Raw genomic sequence first — 20,888 nt, 5'->3', positions numbered from 1 at the left:
TTGAAATTGTTTGTTGTTTCAAATGGGTTTCTTAAAAAAAACGGTACGGTCGACATCATGAACAAGGCCTCGAAATTAAATTTCCTTTCACTAATCAAGATTGCATCTAGTAGACTTATTTGTCATTCGATATCGACGGAAGAATAAGAGGGAGACCGATATCAGCACACAATCGTACACAATCGTATAATGATAGATCTCAAAATGCCATGGATTTGCATTTAGATGAGGAAATCACAATGGAGGTTCAAATGAGATATAAACATCTCAAATTGTTTTGCCGCGAAGGTTTCATTTGGGGATACACACAACCCAAAGTGCAATGTAATATAGACTTTATTTTGTGTATTTGATGACAGTGATGATGGCATCACTCGTGTTTATCACACATCTCAAAATTTCTTCAATTTATAAAATTGATTACATTTTCAAAAAGAAATAAATGTCTCCATTGCTGATTTGACCTTAACGTTTCTTAGAATGTTAGAAACATTGGCTACTTTCAACTTCTTAACATTAAGCATAAAATTCATATGCTTTAAACATAAATATACGTTCATATAACTTTAATTTCAATCTCTAATTTCGTTACAAGGTATTAAATTACATTATGTCGTAAGCTGATAAAGCCGTATAGTTTACATAAAAAAAACAACGAGTAACTTGTATGTGTAAAATTGGGCCTTTCTGGAAAAAATCAGTTTAGACATCATATCAAATATAGTATTCGCCAAATAATAAAAAAAGTTTGATCGACTTCAAAAGTAGCATAGACCTTATAAATGCTACACCATTGGCAATGACTTTATTAATATAGACTTAAGAAACTATGACGTCATATTTCCTTGTTATGTTATAGTTACCATAAGACACATACATGGATGACGGAAAACTCAAAACGCAGTTAACACGTACACATTTTCTTACATATAGTATTTAGCAGCCCCTGTATTTGAAACGTTGTTGACAGATTTGTTTTTCATCAAACACATAAGAATAATAATTTTGCACTCATCATGAGTCTAAAGTATACATCTGTATACCGCAATAGAATGTATATGACGTAAGGATATAAAAGACATTTGGAGAACATTGAGTGAAGGCATGAGTTAATGAGATGGTATATGATATGATAATTGATATTAAACAAGATATGTTCAACGTAATCACAACCATTTGTTTGTTTTGGGTCAGGTAACTAAAAGAAAAAAACGAACAACTGATTAACAGAACATGTTCAGGGTTTTTGTATACTCCTTTAAATCATGATTCTCTTTCTAGACGAGTTCTAGAAACATTTTATCATTTATGTCTTATTAAAATGCAGCATCATCTTCAAAACAAAACAAAACAAAACAAAACAATGCATCCATTGATGAGTAATCTGTTCCAGATAAATGTGATGCTGTTTGTTTCTCGTTAGGGATCGGTGCCGTCTGTATTGCTAATTATCGGCTATTAGGCTTGACGCTGTAGATTCCAGTTGAATAATTTACTTCATTGGTCAAAATATGTTACTGACCCTTAAGCCTTATTGTTAAAAGGCTTTTTTTGAAATTAATCTACTGGCATGTGAAAATTAACCGCCTTAACATTTCCTCCAAAGATTTCAGAATTACTTTTCTTCCACACACGTTTTCATTCATACAGACATTTAAGTAAGATATTCCGGAGCACTTGTTTGTTCTGTTGCTGATTATTTTCAAATATGTTTGAAACGAACACTGCGAAAGCCGTTCAATGCAGCAAGAATCTCCTTGCCCTGAAATGAATGATATAACTTTTAAAATATCGATAATTATGTAAAATAAATGTTTCTAATATGTAAACTGAAAAGCTTTCTTAATTGTCCAAGTATGATAGTCAACATCCAAAAATATTAACTGCCGAAACGGAGAAATTTAGCAAATAAATTAATACGAATCGATTCAAATACAGTTTAAGCAAATCAGTGCTTAACTTTAAAGCAGCTACTTTATTAAGACTTTTAGCAAATCACTAAATAACATTCAATAACTTAATTCAGAATTTTAGCAAACCACTATTAAGATTGGCTTACGTTTAGTTATCAAATGTCTAGCACGAGATACATCAACAACAGGAGTCATGTTTCCATGGCAACGATATTCGTCCCGAAGCTTGATATGTAATTTCTGGAAAGCTGTTACACCCATAACGAATTCCCTCCTTCCGACGTTTCTGAGACTGCCAATTACACAACGACCAAATGTCTGAAACGATACATCAAGATGCAGTGTCGCCATTAATTTCCAAGACATTTTAAAGATATTTGTCGATTAACAAAAAAGCCGCTTTAGGAGGAACTCATAGACTGTAACATGATTTATTTACTTCATAACAGTCTAAAACTGCACTAGAAGTTGTTATTTCACATTCAGATATTATTTTGAAGTGCATTCTTAAGGAATGATGAAGGTGATATACTTGTTATTTTGTATCACAAAAACATGTCGTTCAATAAGATTGGCTACGATTAAACTTACAGGTTCAATTTTCGTAGGGTTAAGAGCGAGATCAAGACTTCATTCAACAATGAACCTCCCAATTGACTACTGTTTTTACTGACTGGTCACAGGCGACAATACTTATGTGAAAACCCTAAAATTAATTGATTACTGTATTTCAATACTCATATAATATGATTGTGTTGCTTGTCAATGTATAGACATACTTATAACTTACATAACAATGATGTTTACATCACTATACCTCAACATCATTACATATATCTGTGTCATTTCCAATAGCTTGTCGAAGAAACCTCGCCGTGCACTGAAGAGAAGAAGACAGGTCACATCTGTTTCTATCTGTAGCTGGAATAAGCAAGAATTTTATAAGCTATTTCACTTTGGAATACATTGTCAAGGCTGGATCTACTCTTCATGAAACATTGTCTACAACGACCTGTTTTGTAACACTCAATGAAGAGCTTCATGATAGAGCGTCTGATTAGATTTTTACGATGTTCTGACAATTACTTGCCTCTTATAGAATTGTTAGACTACAAAATTCGGTTGACATCATATGTAATGATACAAATCGGATACCGAAGTAAGAATAATAGTAAGTAAATAACGATAACAAAATTGATTTTATACATGAAATATCAGAAAGACCAAACCTTGATTGGATATCTCCTTTATCGTATAGTTGTGGATAAATTTGGGCAGCTCATATGGAGAATGGAGCTGAGAATACAGCGATTGGTGTGGTTTTGGTGAAGTTGGCGGGGGACTGTAATGTCAAGGACATCATCATTAAATGTAGAAATTAAGTTTATAAATCGTAATAAGTTCAAACACTGGCAATTCCAGATAAGGCACATTTTGGGCCATCTTATCAATGATCGAATCGTAAGATCAGTTTTATTAATCCTTTAGTTTTGGTTTAATTGGTTATGTTTCAACAATATATTTTCAAAGCTTTCATACATATAAAAGTAAAAAAATAGAATTTCCATTTCTGAAACTAGTTTATATAATATTTGATCGTACGATATTTTGTCGTTCGCACAATAATTTGATAAAAATCGGTGTTTGGCATCATTGTTTCACGTTTGGAAATATTTGACACAATGTTACCACATATAAACATAACAAGAATTAGTCAATCAAATAAAAATAACCGAAACGAAATATATTATCTCAGTGTTATAAAGTTTGGCCAAGATCCAACTTAAATACACGACTATAACACTTCACATACACCATACAAGAGAAACAATGCTGCTAGACATGAAGCGATACACAACTAATGAAACAATATCACCATAAGTAAATTATTGGTCTACAGCTTATGCACTGTCTGTGAAAACAAAGCAATAACTCACTTGTGGTATAAAATGGTTAAAGCGCTCAATCTTACACAACATTATTGACATTGAATAATCCTAAAACAAAGCATTTGTGGGTTCTAAACACAGTGTAAGTTTGCATTGTTGACGTATAGTTTCAAATAAAATCAATACGACATTGCTGTTCTAGGTTTTTAGTATACGTTCCATTTACATAATAGAATTATCATACTACCGAGAGTCGTCATCATCCTTGTGAGGGCTTTGGTTAGCTGGTCTTAGTCCAATCAGAGCGCTCACGCCCAGCCAATGAGTGATGAGCACAAACCAGGCTACCTGAAACAAGATTATATGGGTTTTTTTTATTTTATTTTCATTAGTTTACAAATATGTTCAGTAGATGATCATACTTATAAGGTACAAACGAATGATGGGTACATTGGATGATCGAGATTTTAATAAAACTGCTGGCGGAAAGATGTACCGCCGTACATCTTATACTCTACATTATTTTGTCGAAATGTTTTACCAATAACTCATCAAAGTAATGAAGATGTAAACAAAAACACTTAACCCGATATAATATGACATTCATTGTTAAAAGACTACTCATACAATATGTAAACCTCTGTGTAAAGTTAAAATAATTAATATCTTATTGGCAAATAGTTAAATTAAATTTCTAAGTATTTGAAAATGAATAAATACCATTTCAATTCAAATAATAGAGACAAATCAATATTTAAAGAGCTATCATTAATTGATTGTTTAAAGCTATGGAAAGAATTGTTTTAAACGATATTTATTACCATATAGTTAAAAACCAACTCATATTTAGAAATATATTTGGATTTTTTGTAATCAAATTACGACAATCCGGAATTACCGAAACGCGATTAAAAAAATTAACTTCATCACCAAAGGTGAAACGTTAGAGTAGTCCATATACTCAAGAATGATTATAGATGTTACATGTTGCACGTGCTTTTTCACCCACAAAGCCCTCCTTCCTGTTTGGTAAACCGTCAGTCTCTGATGATGAAAACAGTGTTTTATTTCACGTTGTATATGTTTTTGGATCTGCAGAAGATCAAGCAGGGGTACTTCAGTCGCGAAGTAAGCCCTCTTTTTTATATAGAACGTCAAAAATTGATAAATGTTGTTATTGCTGGTGCATTCGTGAGAAACGATTTGCGTTTTTCTTTTTAAATTTTGATTTATTTTGTGTTTGCTGGTGCATTCTGTCTAATATAATGAACAAAAAATAAAAAATCTTCAATTGGCATCGACCCACACAAACATTAAGAACATTTTTCAAACAACACAACACTTTAAGACGTTACAGACTAATCCCAAATAATTATCAAATTAAAGCCGGCTTATGTATTGTTACAGTATATTACAATTATTTTTGACTGTACGTCTCCTTTGTAGGAGTGATATTTCCTCTCGTCTTTTCCCTGTCTTTTATTGAGTAAGATTCTTGCATTTTTAATCATCAACTTTCTTTTAAAACAATGTAACCATGTGCATGCGTTAAACATTAATAAATCGTATGTGCTTATGGTAAAGAAATTATTAATAAGTACATAATTTGTGTCTAACTCATACTTTTTAGCAGTTTAAACTCTTAATGAAAGTATTAAAATTGTCAAAACAGGCCATACAAAATATACAAATTAACAGTTTAGTTTGACGACCGTATGGCAAAAATATGTTTTGACTCAAAATAATGTAGTTGGTTTTATAAATTAAAAATTAAAGTAATCAGTTTTTGTTGTATTCATAATTCATACGTCCAATCATAGACATTCATCTTCAACACGTGAATGCACAGGTTATGTCCGTATCGAGACGCACAACCTTTCAAAAAATCCTGTATTTTTTCCGTACTGTTCGATTCACCTAAACGCGTGAAAACGTTCCGTATGAAAATCGGGATCGACATTGAAATTGAGTGACAAAAAACATTTAAATTACAATGATCAATTCTCGTTTGTGTGCAAACAAAATGTTGAATGTTGTAAAATTCTGATATGAACGCCTTTATAAAAATAACCCAACATTTTGGACTAATGAATGTATTCTTATTGCTTTGTACATACGGGAAATATTTTGACCAGCGGCTCGTCCAATATGGATTTCCCAGCTATGTACTCGTCCAAATATATTTCCGTATTGTACAGAACAATGTTAAATAACCTTTAAGTATCGTAAAATTAAATATTCACAAGATATAATAAGCAACATCTAGGTTGTTTTATTAATTCTTCCTTTCGGATCTAATTTTGCGTTCTTTTATATCAAATAAACTGGAATTGACCTACAAATGAAGAAGTTGTATGTGTTGTCCCTTCTACGACCTCAAGGCTAAATAACACTAAATCAACCATTTCCTTTTCCAGATTACTGTTGTTGTTTTTTGTTTTGTTTTTTCAGCCATCAACCTTGTGGGGCTTAATTAAAGTTTCCTAGAGACCCCCCTCTTTAATTGGCTTTGCGTCCATAATAAATCACGCCAAATCAATGAAGAAAAACAGAATTGACGCTGTAAATAATGAATTTAATGACGCTTGTAATCAAATTTCTAAATATTGACTGGAAGTGCCTGCAGATTTCAAGACAAGGTCTGTGGGGCTTTCGCTTATACGTGGCTTTTCCTACATCACAAACGACTTTTGATCAAATATATTCAATGATAAGCAACATGAATTACATTCTCAATACTGGTTTAGATTCGAAGGTTTAATTAGCTGATCATAAATCATAATTTTTCATTTAGATACTTGCATTCCAATAAAACCATGGGTATTTATGAAAAAGAGTAAAAACTATAAACGACTTGGTAGTTGCTTTAGAGGTTTACGTCCATTGGCTGCATAAACGGGTTCCCCTGCTTGTTGAATAAGAAATTGAAAAAAAAACAATTGCGGAAGTAGGTGAAAGTAAACGTCAAAGATATATATTTTTTACGAATACTGATATCTCTATTCTACCGAGTCAGGAGCAAACCACTTCATTAAATTGACTATAACCAAGTATTCCTTTACTTTCATAGTTTCATATTCTGTTCTAGACAACCACAGTATGAGGAAAGGGCATTTTATGAACAAAAGCAACTCTTGATTCGATAATACCTTTCTTGTGTAAGTATGACGAATAGTTGCCGGCGGTTATAAAACCAATAAAAGAAAGCCTAATGGTGCGACAGAGGACTTTTGAATTGTTGGTGAAAAGCCACCATGGGCAAGAAATGTAAATGTAATTACTGATTGATAACGCGATGTTAAAGAAGAAATTAACAGAAGTGAATGTACAGACTCAGACAATTAATTGCATTCCGCGAGTGTTATTTGTTAAAATTGGAAAATGAAGATATTTATTTAAGACTTAAAATGAATTTAAGTTTTGAAAACCACATGCTCTATATGGGTATGCTTTAAATACTTAAAGAGATTTAAAAAGCAAAAGCAAATAATTTTAATCAATTGAATCGTATTTCAATAAAAATGTTCGTGTTTTTTAATTTGTATGATACCATGAGGTAAAAATGTGTAAAATGCAAATAATATAATTTACTCAATCAGCGTTCAAAAATCTCTATAAAGCGTGGGCCCATATTCTTTGTGCAATTAAAACACAGTGAAGATAATACTGTCAAAGTTGTTGCGGCTCTGAATAAAAATAATTATAATAGTATCTACAAATAGGCATACGGGTTGAACAACAGTCTAATATAACTAATAAAAAGTAAAAATAACAAGTGCGGCTTCGCTACGAATGCGAAATCTGGCAAGTTTCAACGAACGCTTTCTTGCATTAATAACGTGATGGCCTCGAGAGGGTCTCCCCTCCTGCCAAGCAACATCACGACTGAGTGCATTTTTGTGACTGAAAACATGAAAGCTCTGCGGGTGCGTGTACATTCACCTCTGTTCATATCTTATCTAACTTTGCCATCTGAATCTGTAATTTTATTAACGTTTCTTGCTCATGGTATTTTTTAACCAAAAAAGAAATATCAAATCCGTTTAAAAATAAAAAGGTGAACTTTAAAACGGACAACGTATTTGGTTTCAAATATTCTTCTTAGAAACGACTCATAATAAAGCAATTAGTGTAAAGTTGAGGTTCACCTGTTAACTTTTAAGCTGTGTGATCATTGATGAACGATGGACATCCGAAAAGTACAAGAAAATGCATGTTTGTTGCAAGCTCATGAAGACAATAATTAATAACTATAGTTTTCGGGTAACACTTCTTTGTCAACTTAGTCTGCTTGGCGAAAAATATACCAAGCCAATTTTCGGTAATTGACGTGTCAAAACAGTAGATTAATGAACAAGCGCATTCAATTTGCTCAAGCCTTTTATATAGCTGTTAGTGGAGATTGTCAGATAAAGTATGTGTATTAATGGCACGCAGATGATATAAATATCTCAATTTAAGTAAGTCAACTCCAGCATCAAACTACTATGATAATATTTGTTTTGATTGTTATGAGCAGCAATAATGGTTTATGGACGGATTATCATTTTTGGATTGCAACAAACATTCTTTCGTCATTATTTTTAAACAAGCTCAGTTGTCGGTCTATGTAAAGGTTTTTGTTGACATGCATTATTTTAAAAACAAAACATTTCACAACTATTTGAGCTCAAATAGAAAGTATTCAAAAGCAAAGTATAAATGACTTTTTACATTGAAACAAATATCAATAAAAAAATAATTTTTACAAGTAAATTTCGTCCTGCTTATATAATTTATCATATGATAAACAGTGAAATATCATTTTCATTTCACATATAAATATCCACAATTATCAAAATGTACATAATGAATTGTGATAGCAAAGACCTATTGTTTAAGATATGACTATGAAAAAGGCGTTAAGGTAAGTGATATGGTTAAAGTGAGTCCTGCATCTTAATAATGAACAATATTGTTCTATGACGTCATTTCAACTCATTTCAACATCACACAATATGGAGTACAACCGCGTTGCACTGTACATGTGATATATTTTGCGTGTGGACATAAGAGGTAATACAAAAATATAGAGAAAACATAAAGGGAGTTTATCCGGCAATCAGGAAATAGCTTCTTGGCGAGCTTTAAAGACCTAAAACTATTTAATGTAGTGATTTATTTTTGTTATTTTTATTTTTCATTCTTTATTTGCACTGTATTATCTTTATCATCTTTATCACTATTTTTATGTACTTTTATTACTCTTTATAATTATAATCATTGTAATTAGTATGATTATCATCGTCATTATTATAATCATTATGATAATCATTATGATATTATTTATTATTATTATTATTATTATTATTATTATTATTATTATTATTATTACTAATAATATTTATTATTATTATTATTATCATTATTATTATTCTTATTATTATTATGATTATTATTATTATTATTATTATTATTATTATTATTATTATTATTATTATTATTATTATCATTATTATTATTATTATTACCTTCACCGTCTTTTAATTGCGCAAAGAAAGCAGTCTCACGCTTCATAGAGATTTATCAACGCCGATTATGATGGTTTTTATTTTGCTCTAAAATGGAATAAACAGTGTAAAATACATGTAAAATATACAGTTCATCACAGCATATGTTTTACAAATAAAATACGAATGAGTCCAATGGTCAATAAGTCCACGCTGCAAAACTGATCAACATGTGAGCATTTTGGGCATAACAGTAATAAAAGCCTTATTTCCTTTGAAAGACAAATGTCTGCATAAGGGTCATATCGCTTTCTGTTGCAGAAATGGTAAAGGTGCAGGGAGCGGTTGGAGAGGAGCAGCGACACACCAAGTACAAGTCAAAGCCATTTCGACGTCTATACGGACTTTAGCTGGTGCTACCCTGGCCAACTATGGGATTTCATAGTGAAGTGAAATACCTCCCAATCTTAAATAGACCAGGGCATTCATTTTCATAGTTATCAACTATAATTTAGAAAATATTCTTTTTATCAAATGTTTTTTAATGATTTTTTCAATTATATTGATGAGAAATAACCTTGCCTCGTTACTACGATGTAATATCAAGATTTATATTTCTCGTAATCACATACAACTAAAATTTTCGCGAGTGGTGCGAAAAATTGCGTTCAGTGATCACTTCGTGAAGAAAATTTAATCACACACCGTATTCAACAAACCTCCTCTATTTTCAACCTACAAGTAATTTATTTTGATAGTTTTGTAACTCGAAGCAAGATGTGAAACCTTTACTTACTCTTTTCAATTTTTAACACTGTTTACATATTTATTTTTTATATTAAGTTCTGAATTTGCAAATACTTTTACAACTCGCACGTCCTGTATTTCATTGCGGAACATCGGCACTTAAAACATTTAATCAGTATATAAGTAATTGTTATTGTTTTAATACATTGATATCTATCAAATTATGAATGAAATACCCCGAGATTTCTGTATTCAGTGGTTCCTCTTATTCCGAACCGGATGAAGTTTAACCGAAACGTGTTTAGTAGGCGTTGGGGAGAGTTGGTTTCAAGTTGCCCTTTCTACTACAGAGTATTTATTTCTTTATCACTAATTGGCAAGCATTCGTTTGATTGTTTCTCATTCCTTTGATTAGGAGAGGATTCTTGGTTTGCTTTAAGTGCATTTCTTGTCAGGGTTGAGAAATTAGTTTTAGCTTCTTGCATTATTTTCACACGATGTTTGTGTGTTTTTAACTTTCTGTCAATGCTACTTGTTAGGTTTCTAATGGATGAATGCTCACATTTTACGCCTTCATTTTTGTCGATTGAGAGAACAAGTTTTGCTAGTCATGGGTCAAGGTCTTCACGGGATTTTTATGGGGTTTTCCTTTTTCTTGTTTAGTAGTAATCTCATGAATTTGTCAACATCAATGTTTTCCTCATAGTGTTTCTGTATTAAGCATCATAAAGGAAAAATTTAATTCAATTCATTTACTGTTTTAAGAATGCTTTCTACATCTTAAGAAAAACATATTTGCAGACGCTCGGATGAGTTAATTTGCAAAAAGAGAAACAAAACGCTTTAAAATTGGATGAGGATCAGCTTGATATGAAAATGGATTTAATTCAAGAATGACGTTGTGCCTTTATGTGTAATTACATAAATGCAAGGCATGCATTTGTTGGTTGAGAAATCAACGTTACTAAACAGTGAAACCACTTGGTATTGAACTCATTTTATTTGTTTATTATTATGAGATTTATTCATTTATTTGACTCCGTTTTATTAAAAACCGTGTGGTATGGTAATGTGACAGAATAGTTTTTATAAAGATATATATTGATTTAATCGTTTGGTTGTTCTTTTTACCTAACTGAAAGTTTATTTTTGGAAAGAAGCATTATCTCAACAATGAATATATGTATTATGCCTAAAAATTGAAGGTTTCAAAATCGTACTCGTAAAAATTGTTACACTTATGAATAAAAACTGTTTCAAAATTTTAATGATCGTATCTATTACTTATACAGTTTATTTTGATATACAAAATGTTAAGTATTTTTTAAATTTTTTAAATGTTTATTTAGTAATTGTATTTCATAAACATATACATAAATTAAATGAAATATAACCTACTGAAAATTAAGCTACAAAGTTCAGTAGCACAAAACAACACCGATATTGACTTACAAGTAGTGAGTTATCCATTTTCTAAATACCTTCTCATTGATAATGCCGATGAAATATAAAACGGTAACATTGAGCTTTACTATTCCATCTGAGTAGATATCAGCAAATAATCTGAGGGCAAGAATTGAAATCACTGAATAGGTAGACACATCGGGATATTGGATTTTTCTCGTAACGAGACTGGCATTGGCGATGTTATTTAACTGTACATTTATTAACTGCTTTTCACTGTTATCTATTACTCGGTATTGGTTCGATTCACCAAATAGCATGAAAGGTTTCTGTACAGTTTAAGACCCTAATTATACGAAAAAGCTTAAGCATAATTATACTTCAATTAGTCAAATTACGTAGTAGTTAAAATTATTCTATTAACCAAATCATCACTTGGATATCATTATTTTACTCGATAGTATCGAAATTGAAGAATTAATTACAATTGGGTGCTAACCCAAGCCGGTTAGTCTAGACTTAAATAGACAACCGACGACGCCCTCATATCTTTTTTTTCTTTTTCACAACACATTGATAACACCACTTGAAAATGCCGATCAAACAATCTCGCAACAAAACAAAGCTGTTTTTAAGTGATCATAAAATAACACAAAAGTGAGCTTAGCTTGATCTTGTTTTACAGGACTCAATAAGATTCCATAAATTGCTGACTGTCTCTCTGTATAACATACACGACGTCGAAATACTCATATCCATAAGTTTTTTTCACTGGGACAAACTGTTGTTAAGTTTATCTGAATAAACCTTTTAGAAAGTGTTGTGCTATTAAGACTTTCGGAATTAACATTAACGGCACGATTTTGCCAACTGGTTGAGTTGTAAACGCTTGCAAGAGTTTTGAAATAACTGATGTATATGTCAAATATGTATGAAAACTGCGTGAATTTATAATGTAATCTTTTTAAATGAAAACGTTGTATCTTTATTGATGACAGCTATTTACAACTATAAGACATTCTGTTTCTTTCCAAAAAAACGACTCTTGTCTTACAAACGCACATACATTATTCTACTAAAGTAACCGATGTGAGGGCCATACATTGTCCAACTTGGACGCCGCAAAAAGAGTGAAAGATGGAACAGTTATCAGCGAGTGTATGTATACCATGATTCATTTCTGTCGATGAGCAGTTCCAATTCAGCCGAAATAGCTGTTTGAATATAATGGATAAAGTTGGTGCTTCCGAAGCATTCCTGCCCAGATTGTATACTACTGGCGCATTAGTCGAGGGTAAGATATACCACCCAAACAACCTTAAGGACGTGTCCGAAGATACTGTGCAGTGTTGGCATTCGAAGTTGTGATATGGCAGTCATACTAGTCGCACAAGCCGGTCGATATCTCGAGTTGTAAAAATAATAGCCAAGAGAAGTTGTTGTTACTCTGGAACACCTCAATAAGTTAAGTATATTAACCTGAACGATGTATGTTTTACTACATATACAACTTAAAGCCCTCGTCTGAAGTCAACTTGCCATGTTGGCATTTGCAATAGTAGTCTTACCCCTCTATTACTGTTATTTATGGACGTAAAATACACTATATTACATTCAACATATGATTTAAGCATATATATATATATATATATATTGTACGTTGAACACGAAAGACATAACAATTTGGTGACTCAATCATCACATCTAACGTCATATATGCGCGCACGGTCAAAGTGATAGCGTCAGGCCAGTTATGAGCCTTTCGAAACGTATTCCTCATGGTGTTCCAAGGCTCTATGATGGCGTTTCCCCCAACTAAAAACATTTACAAACGAGTCAGCAGGCAAACCCCTATTAAATAATTATGTGGCAGACATCGAATCTTCTCTTGATCCAAACCTCCGACCTTTTAAATGTTCTTGTAGGTGTGAGAACTAAGCAAAGTCCAGTGGGGTAAAGTCGGGCGACCTTTGGTGATGCTGTCATATCCCTTGAAACCCCGAATATCGATTTCAAGCTGTGCGAGGCTCGGCGTGTTTATCAGTGTGTTGTCTTAGTGCATGCAATACGATGGACCCTTTGTTTGTATTAAGTGCGCAAATCATTCATAAAATCGCGGCGAATGACACATATGAATAGCTCATGATATGAGTTTGCACTACTAATACAAACTGAATTTGTTAAATTAAGAAAACAAAAAGTAATACTAAACATTGGTTATCAATAGACTTTCTTAATATTTAACAAAATAGTCTATGAATAATAATAATAATAATAATGATGCACCGAGGTTAACTTAAATCGTTACTCCTGTCGGATGCCTCTATCTCTGTTTTTCCGTCTCCTACCACTCCATACTTGAAGACCGCCCATGCCAATTGTTAATTTAAGGTCTTGAGACATTCCTAAATCTATCGACATTCTTCGAGCACAAAATTGAATGACAGAATGCTGCTCGGCGCTGTCTTCTTACAACGCCATTTTAATAATTAAGGCAAAGAACAATTTCCAAGCAACCTCAAACAAAACAACTGCTTTAGACCTGAGCAAATTTTAATTTACACATGTAACGTCATATTATATGCAAATAACGTTCATGTGTTTTTAAGCAAAAACGTTTGATATTTTGTTAAAATAGCACTTGAAAGTCATATATGTATAAAACTCAAGTCGGAAATAATTACGTGCGCCGGTTTACCGTACCTATTATAATGGGTTTTTATATAAATACTGCGTCAGTGGCATTGTCCGTTAATAAATCTTGAAAAGAATGTTACACGATAGTTATTGATACTAAAGTTATCATTAAAATGTTAACAATTGAATATTGCAAAAAGTATCAGCAAACTAATATAAGAGTGTAACACGCTGGTATCACGTGAACAAGCAGATATGGCGTTGCTAGTTTGTAACGTTTGGTTCATTTTAAGCGCAGGTGAAACAGGTAGGTCTTTTTAAACTGAAAAGCAAATGATTAAAATGATCTACAACACGTCATTATACAGTACACAATTTAATTCAACTCGTCCAAAATCTATATTAGCTCGCTACAGGATCGCTTACAAACACATTTCCTGAACTCGTTGAATAAAATTGTACTTTATATAAAGACTCGTGACAAGTCATTCGTGTAAACATGTTTTTGTTACTTGTATTGCGTTCATCTTTCTATCGTTCGATTGTTGTTTCAGTAATCAAGATCAAAACACTTCTGATTGGAGTATTGTTAATTGGTTCCATCACAGCGCTGTATATATGTTGTTCTCTACACAACAGTGCTCCTGACTTAAATGTTTGATCTGTTGAATGAAAGTTCTTAATGAATAAGATTGTACAGACGAATCAAAAAAGGCAAATCAGGCATTATCAATGTGTTTATTCTATATTCTCGAGATATGCTATTTGGAATATTTGTTTATGGCCTTTTGCATCCGCTTTTAATCATGGAAAATCTATAGCTAAACACATACAGGCCTGTGTAAGCAGAAACCAGGTTATTGCTAGTTGTACTGTTATTGAGAGATGTACTACTTTAACACACAAAAGAGCTGTCCGCGTGTCTATTCCGAGATGATACATCATTTTTCAAACATTATGTCATTCCAGTTTGACTACTGCATCATCCATTATATAAGTAAACAGTGAAACAAAATTCACGATTGAAAAACAAAGGGAAAACTACAAAGTGTCCATCGGGAAACATTCATTAACTTGTTCTAAAAACCGACGTTTTCGATATGTTTTCTGATTTCCATGACCTAACGATATCAATAACATCAGAATAGAATTATAGAACTACACAAATATCAGAATAGCTCTATCAATAAATGATTGAATTACCACCCTGGAATGGGAAGCACGACTTCACATGGGGGTCCCTTTTCAAGGGGACATTACCGCACAATTATTCGAGCTATTATTAGTAATTACAGCATCAGAAATATAAGCCTCGTATTGAATAATCTTGTTTTTATTTTTGTACTATACGCGGGGAAGTATCATTATCTATAAGATCTTTATCTATTAGAAATCCTGTTATACATTACTAGTCACTGGTAGAACATCATGTTTTCCGAGGCTCAACCAACGACTGACAGTAAATCTCGAAAGGCCTAAATAGACTAAAGCCGAACATCTTCGATTTGATAAAACATTTTGGGAATGAAAAAATGCCTAGAAAAGTATCCAAAAGAAAAGTTGGCGCAAAAACATGCAGCCTACAAGCAGATAACACTCCCATCTTTCAAAAACAAACAGAATTATTCCCGGATCATGCGTCTACTTGTTCAAGTTTCAAAGAAAATCTTTACACAGTACTCCGGTTCACTGATAAACTCTACAGTCATTTGAAGGGAATGTACTCCGTCATGAGTAAGGTCCCTTTTATATTAACTGTACATAGTGCTGATCAGTGGACCGGAGTATTGTGTTGAGATTTTTTTGGATTCGTTCGAAAACTTGAACTAATTTTCTTAACTCAGAGTGATAGCGTGGCTTAGGTGTCCGCCTCTCACTAAAGAGGTGGCGGATATGACACGTTTTCTCATTGTGCCTCTAAACGATCATGCATACACGGTTGTTATTTCAAGGGATATATGTTCCCGTTTAGCTTATCTAAAAGGTCTCTAGTACAAGTAGAGAATGCAGGCTCTAAACCCTCACTTGTACTGGTACAGACTCCGTGGTAATTTACAAAGGATATGTTCCCTTTGTGTCTTTTCAACTTGCGAAATCCACATCATGACCTTAAAATTTGATACCAATAAAGATGATCGAGTCGGCTAATGTAAGAACTATGCACTACTAAACGTATGACCTTACTTTGTTTGTTCCAGCTTATCAACAGAACATCTCTTATCTTCCACATATATTCCACATAATTTGTAATGTCATATGAGTTTGATGTAGAACGGAAAACTGATAGAACATGAAATTTCTTGTGGTGTTAGTTCTGTTTTTTGCGTGTGGTAAGTCAATTTAACTTATTTCATTTCATTTATTAAATTTACATGCGTTCTATTTAGATCCTGGAGTGTTAAAAGAATTAAAATGTCCTAAGATATTTTTTTAAAGGAAATCGGGTTTCCTTCTTTTAAATATGCAATATGGTATGTTAAACATAATTCGTTTACAATATAAAAACGAATGACTTTGACATTTAAGTCAGAAGGTGTTTTTATTTAAAAACAAAATGTTTGATTTTTATTATTTGATTCATTTCAATATATATAATGTTTAAATCCTTTGAGTCTCATTTACGATAAATAGCATGATATCACAACATGATATTTAGTATACGCTTTCCTGTCTTTGATTGAAATCTATTAGTGACTTAAAAACATCAACTTTTCAAACGTCAAACATATTTAGTTGGTATGTTTCTCATTTTTTAAGTTCAAGCCGAATCTCATGTAGAAATCAAACGTCAGAACACACAGTGCTGCTATGCAGTAAAAAAAAGTTTAAAATCGCTTTTGTGGCTAATATGTTAATTAAGAATTCGCCCAAATCATTAGTCGTATTTATTTTATTTATTTATTTCAGCTGGAGCGGCATCCTTGAGGTCTATAAGTTCCTGCGCGAAAGCAAGGCTGCATTATCAGTATATCTACTGTTATAGTAAGTATTTCCTTTTTGAACGTTATTTGTTTGCAATATCGAGCGTTTAAGCGAAGATCATCTATTAACAAACCATTCATGATTAGCTACAACAGAGTTTTCGTGGGCAAAATAAATGCCGTGCTGACATAAATTTAAGCAGTATGGATATAAATCATTGACCTATCTTAATGTGTCGATATGTTAAGATTATTTTTTTTATTTATATTATGGTATATTGGCATCCAGTTAGCCCTCAATTGCAATGTTGTACCTCTTACTCGAATTTGTGACCCATATTTAATTACTGACCTCAGATTTCAATATGTTCGTATTGTTTTTATTTGCAGCCAATGCGGAATGCACATCTGATCAGGCCTGCGGGGGTCTATGTCCAATGTACAACGAAGACCTTTCTAACATCGTCTGGACGTGCTACAACCAAACCTGTGTTTGCTATAGCACTCAATATATTATCGTTTGAATAACACAGACGTTTTTACTGTAACAATATAAAATTTGAGCAGTTGATGGCGTTGTTTGTTATTATTGCCTCTCATTGTACCGAACAAAATTGAACAGTTGTTGACATTGGTATGAATATTTTTATCAATGCGTAAAAGTGTATAACTTGAGAAGCCTTTGACAGTGTTACCCGTATTACTCTATATAACTGTAGAAGTTGTGGACAGTGTTATCCGTATTACTCTATATAACTGTAGAAGTTGTTGACAGTGTCATCCATATTATCGTATTACTCCATATAACTGTATAATATAACTGTAGAAGTTGTTGACAGTGTTATATGTATTACTCTATTTAACAGAAGAAGTTGTTGACAATGTTATCCGTATTACGCTATATAACTGCAAAAGTTGTTGACAGGGTTATCCGTATTACTCTATACAACTGTAGAAGTTGTTGACAGTGTTACCAGTATTGCTCTATATATCTGTAGAAGTCGTTTACTAATAATATCTGTCATGTGTTCCCGTTCCGGATAGAAATATCCGACCCGAGGGCACCTGCGTTGCCAGGTAACGAGGCTTGCCGAGTTACCGGCTACGCAGGGTGCCCGAGGGTCGGATTTTTCTATCCGGAACGGACACACATGATAGATATTTTTCTAGCATACATTAAATTACATTTTTTGTGAACAAAATACATAAAAAAGCGCATTTTTGTACATATCACCAAAAAGCGCGTGCGATGATGTTTACAGACGTCATGACGCGCAGTAATTTGTATTCACTGCATACGTCAATAAGTTCCTTCGACATCACGTCTTTTAAGGGTTATTTTTTTTTTTTTTTTTTAATTTTATTTTTTTAAGTTAATGCAAATGGAACTCATCTATTTAAATCTCATAATTATGCTTACAAAAAGTGTATTATAAAAGAAATTGAAATTATTACGTCACAGCGCGTGTCTCATCTGGCATGGGGGGATGCCAGATGGAGTTTTCCAGCACGGCTGAATTCACTGGAAATGCCTATCCGGTGTGCTAGAAAGTGTTATCTGTCTTTATTTAAGAGTCTCATTTCAACTATTGATGGGAATGGGCGATACATTCTTCAAACATGAAAATAAACGAAAATATATACTCCTTGCCTTAAATACATGCAGCTAACAATTACGTAACTCGTTCTATAATCATATCATACATATAATAACCAAAAGAGGACAAGGCATGATTTTGTTTGGTGGGGACTATAATGATACTCTTAACAAAAAATGATAGACGATCAAGCTCAAACAATTATGAACACGAACACTGGCCAGTACAAAAAAACGACATTAATTTCAAGAAACATTTTTTGTGAAATTGGGAGAATTTATAATTAACGAACAACACAATTGACATAGAGACGAAATAAAAATCGGATATAAAGTAGAATATAATTATTTTTGTCTTAAAGAGATGTATTTGACAGATGCCTATGCATTTCTTTTAAACTTAAAGCGTCTTCTTAAAGTGATCTAGGTTACTGGAAATTCCACAATTCTGTACTTGAAAATGCAAATGATATATAAAAAATATTTTTAGCATATATTGAAAAAAATTCAATCAAATATAACTAGTACAACAAAATGGAAATTATTTAAGGTTGCATAAAGAAATATTATGAACGATTTTTCAAGAAGAATAGGGAAAATATGGGGAAATAAATATAAAAAAATCAATAATAATATAATTGTAAGTAATGAATCTCGCTGAATTATAAGAGAAGAATGGCTGTAAGACAAACTAGGAATTCTATTAGATAATGCATTTAAAGAATGAATTGCGGGATTGATGTCATTATCGGTGTATGAACGCGATTGGGATTGTTAAGTGTGTGGAGTCCGAAGGACTCCCAGCGTACTTTGACTAGCCACATTGCGTTCATATCCCCGATAATGGCATCAATCCCGCAATGCATTACTTACATTTACACCAGTAGTGCATTATTTCATTAAAGAATTGTCTAAAAAATACTTTATTTCATTTAAGAAAACCACTCAGTAATCCTTTCTTACCCATTCTTTAAATAGAACGACCCGACTGTAACCGGAAATGTTTTATCAATAACGCCACGATAACACGGGAAAAGATCAACCAATTGAAATCAGTTTTAAACGTAAAATTGAAACACTTATGGCAACGATACATTTGACATATCATAATTTAACACTCTCTAAAATGTTTATATATTTTACGCCACCAGCTGACACAATTTAAACAATAACAAGATAAAATCAAATCATGTATATTGTTATGCGATGAATTGCGATCCGAACATATCCGAAGATGTTGCGTTCATCGAAGGATAAACGCAAATGCCGAAAGGCAGTTCATTTAGGGAATGGAAGTTGGGGTGTGTATATAAACTGTTTTGTTAGCGCAGGTCGGATGTGTCTATTGATTTCTCCAGATTATCAGCGGTTGCAAACGGCCATTTACAGGGATTCCACAATGAAACATATTAATTAGCTACGAAACGTAGTGAAAAACAGTACAAAACATCAAATTATATAATGTAAAAAAACTTTTTTATTTCATAGATAATATCCCATTAATCACATATAAAAGGATATAATTCAAGCAAGTTCTTAAAAATCATCAATTTAAAAGTTATTTTTCGATTATAAGACTTCATCATTGAAAAAGTCGAACATACAACTGGTGTGAGAGAAAAGTCTCAATGTAACCGAGACAGATTTTTTCATACTGATAGTATCACAAGATTATACTTTAGATGTATTTTGACTTTCCAATCACAATCACAATCTCCATTTAAGTTCATAATTTCAAAATCTTTTATTTTTAAATGCATAGCAAATATGTCGACATGCAAATAACAGTGATTACCTATAAATCAATGCATATATGAGAATACTTCGAAACGTTCTGTTATATGGTGGATATCATGCAAACCCCAATAGATGCACGAATTCTTTCTGTTATAATCCCTAAATAAATGCCTCCTGTATAAAGAAAAAAATTGTAATCCTTCTAATCACCGTCTGAAACAATCAGAGAAGTCTGTCCTTAGTATATGTTTTTGACACCGACACATTTAATCTTCGTCCCGAAAACACATTTTTTGCGACTATGATTGACATAGGGAACAGTATCAACCCTTCTCGTTCTAGTGACAATATTTAAAATTTTATCACAATTTCATTTTTTTATCAACATTGTTTTATTTAATAAAGCTACATTTATATCAGACAACACGTCACAGACGTTTTTTATTGAATCGATAGTGACATTGATTGTGACGTAACTAACGTAAAGTCTTCACTTCATTACACATTCAAAATATTGGCCAGTGTACATGAGATATACTACTTTAAAATTGAAC

General features: G+C 32.4%; 1 protein-coding gene and 1 long non-coding RNA gene across 2 annotated transcripts; one reads left to right on the top strand and one right to left on the bottom strand.

Annotated features, from left to right (window-relative positions):
• Positions 1-313: 313 nt before the first annotated feature.
• Positions 314-11,583, bottom strand: LOC128242103 (uncharacterized). The gene is made up of 6 exons (XM_052959145.1): positions 11,491-11,583; positions 4,050-4,150; positions 3,143-3,255; positions 2,731-2,834; positions 2,060-2,231; positions 314-1,762 (listed from the first exon to the last, which is right to left on the bottom strand). The coding sequence occupies exons 1-6, from the start codon at positions 11,506-11,508 to the stop codon at positions 1,563-1,565; spliced, it is 708 nt and encodes a 235-aa protein (XP_052815105.1). The 5' UTR covers positions 11,509-11,583; the 3' UTR covers positions 314-1,562.
• Positions 11,584-16,320: 4,737 nt separating this feature from the next.
• On the top strand, positions 16,321-17,571 carry LOC128242620 (uncharacterized). The gene is made up of 3 exons (XR_008262650.1): positions 16,321-16,409; positions 16,987-17,061; positions 17,391-17,571. It is a non-coding gene; the product is annotated as an uncharacterized LOC128242620 (long non-coding RNA).
• Positions 17,572-20,888: the final 3,317 nt, after the last annotated feature.

Source organism: Mya arenaria, chromosome 8, assembly GCF_026914265.1.
Source record: "Mya arenaria isolate MELC-2E11 chromosome 8, ASM2691426v1".
NCBI lineage: Eukaryota > Metazoa > Mollusca > Bivalvia > Myida > Myidae > Mya > Mya arenaria.
The sequence above is the reverse complement of the archived record's forward strand: the minus strand, read 5'-3'. Positions and strand labels throughout refer to the sequence as shown.

What these genes read in the sequence shown, in the direction of transcription:
- LOC128242103 (XM_052959145.1), bottom strand. An exon ending in ATATATGTAATGATGTTGAG is followed by an intron (nt 2,232 to 2,730) that starts GTATAGTGATGT and finishes GTATCGTTTCAG; the next exon opens with ACATTTGGTCGTTGTGTAAT. An exon ending in TAGACATTTGATAACTAAAC is followed by an intron (nt 1,763 to 2,059) that starts GTAAGCCAATCT and finishes CATTCATTTCAG; the next exon opens with GGCAAGGAGATTCTTGCTGC.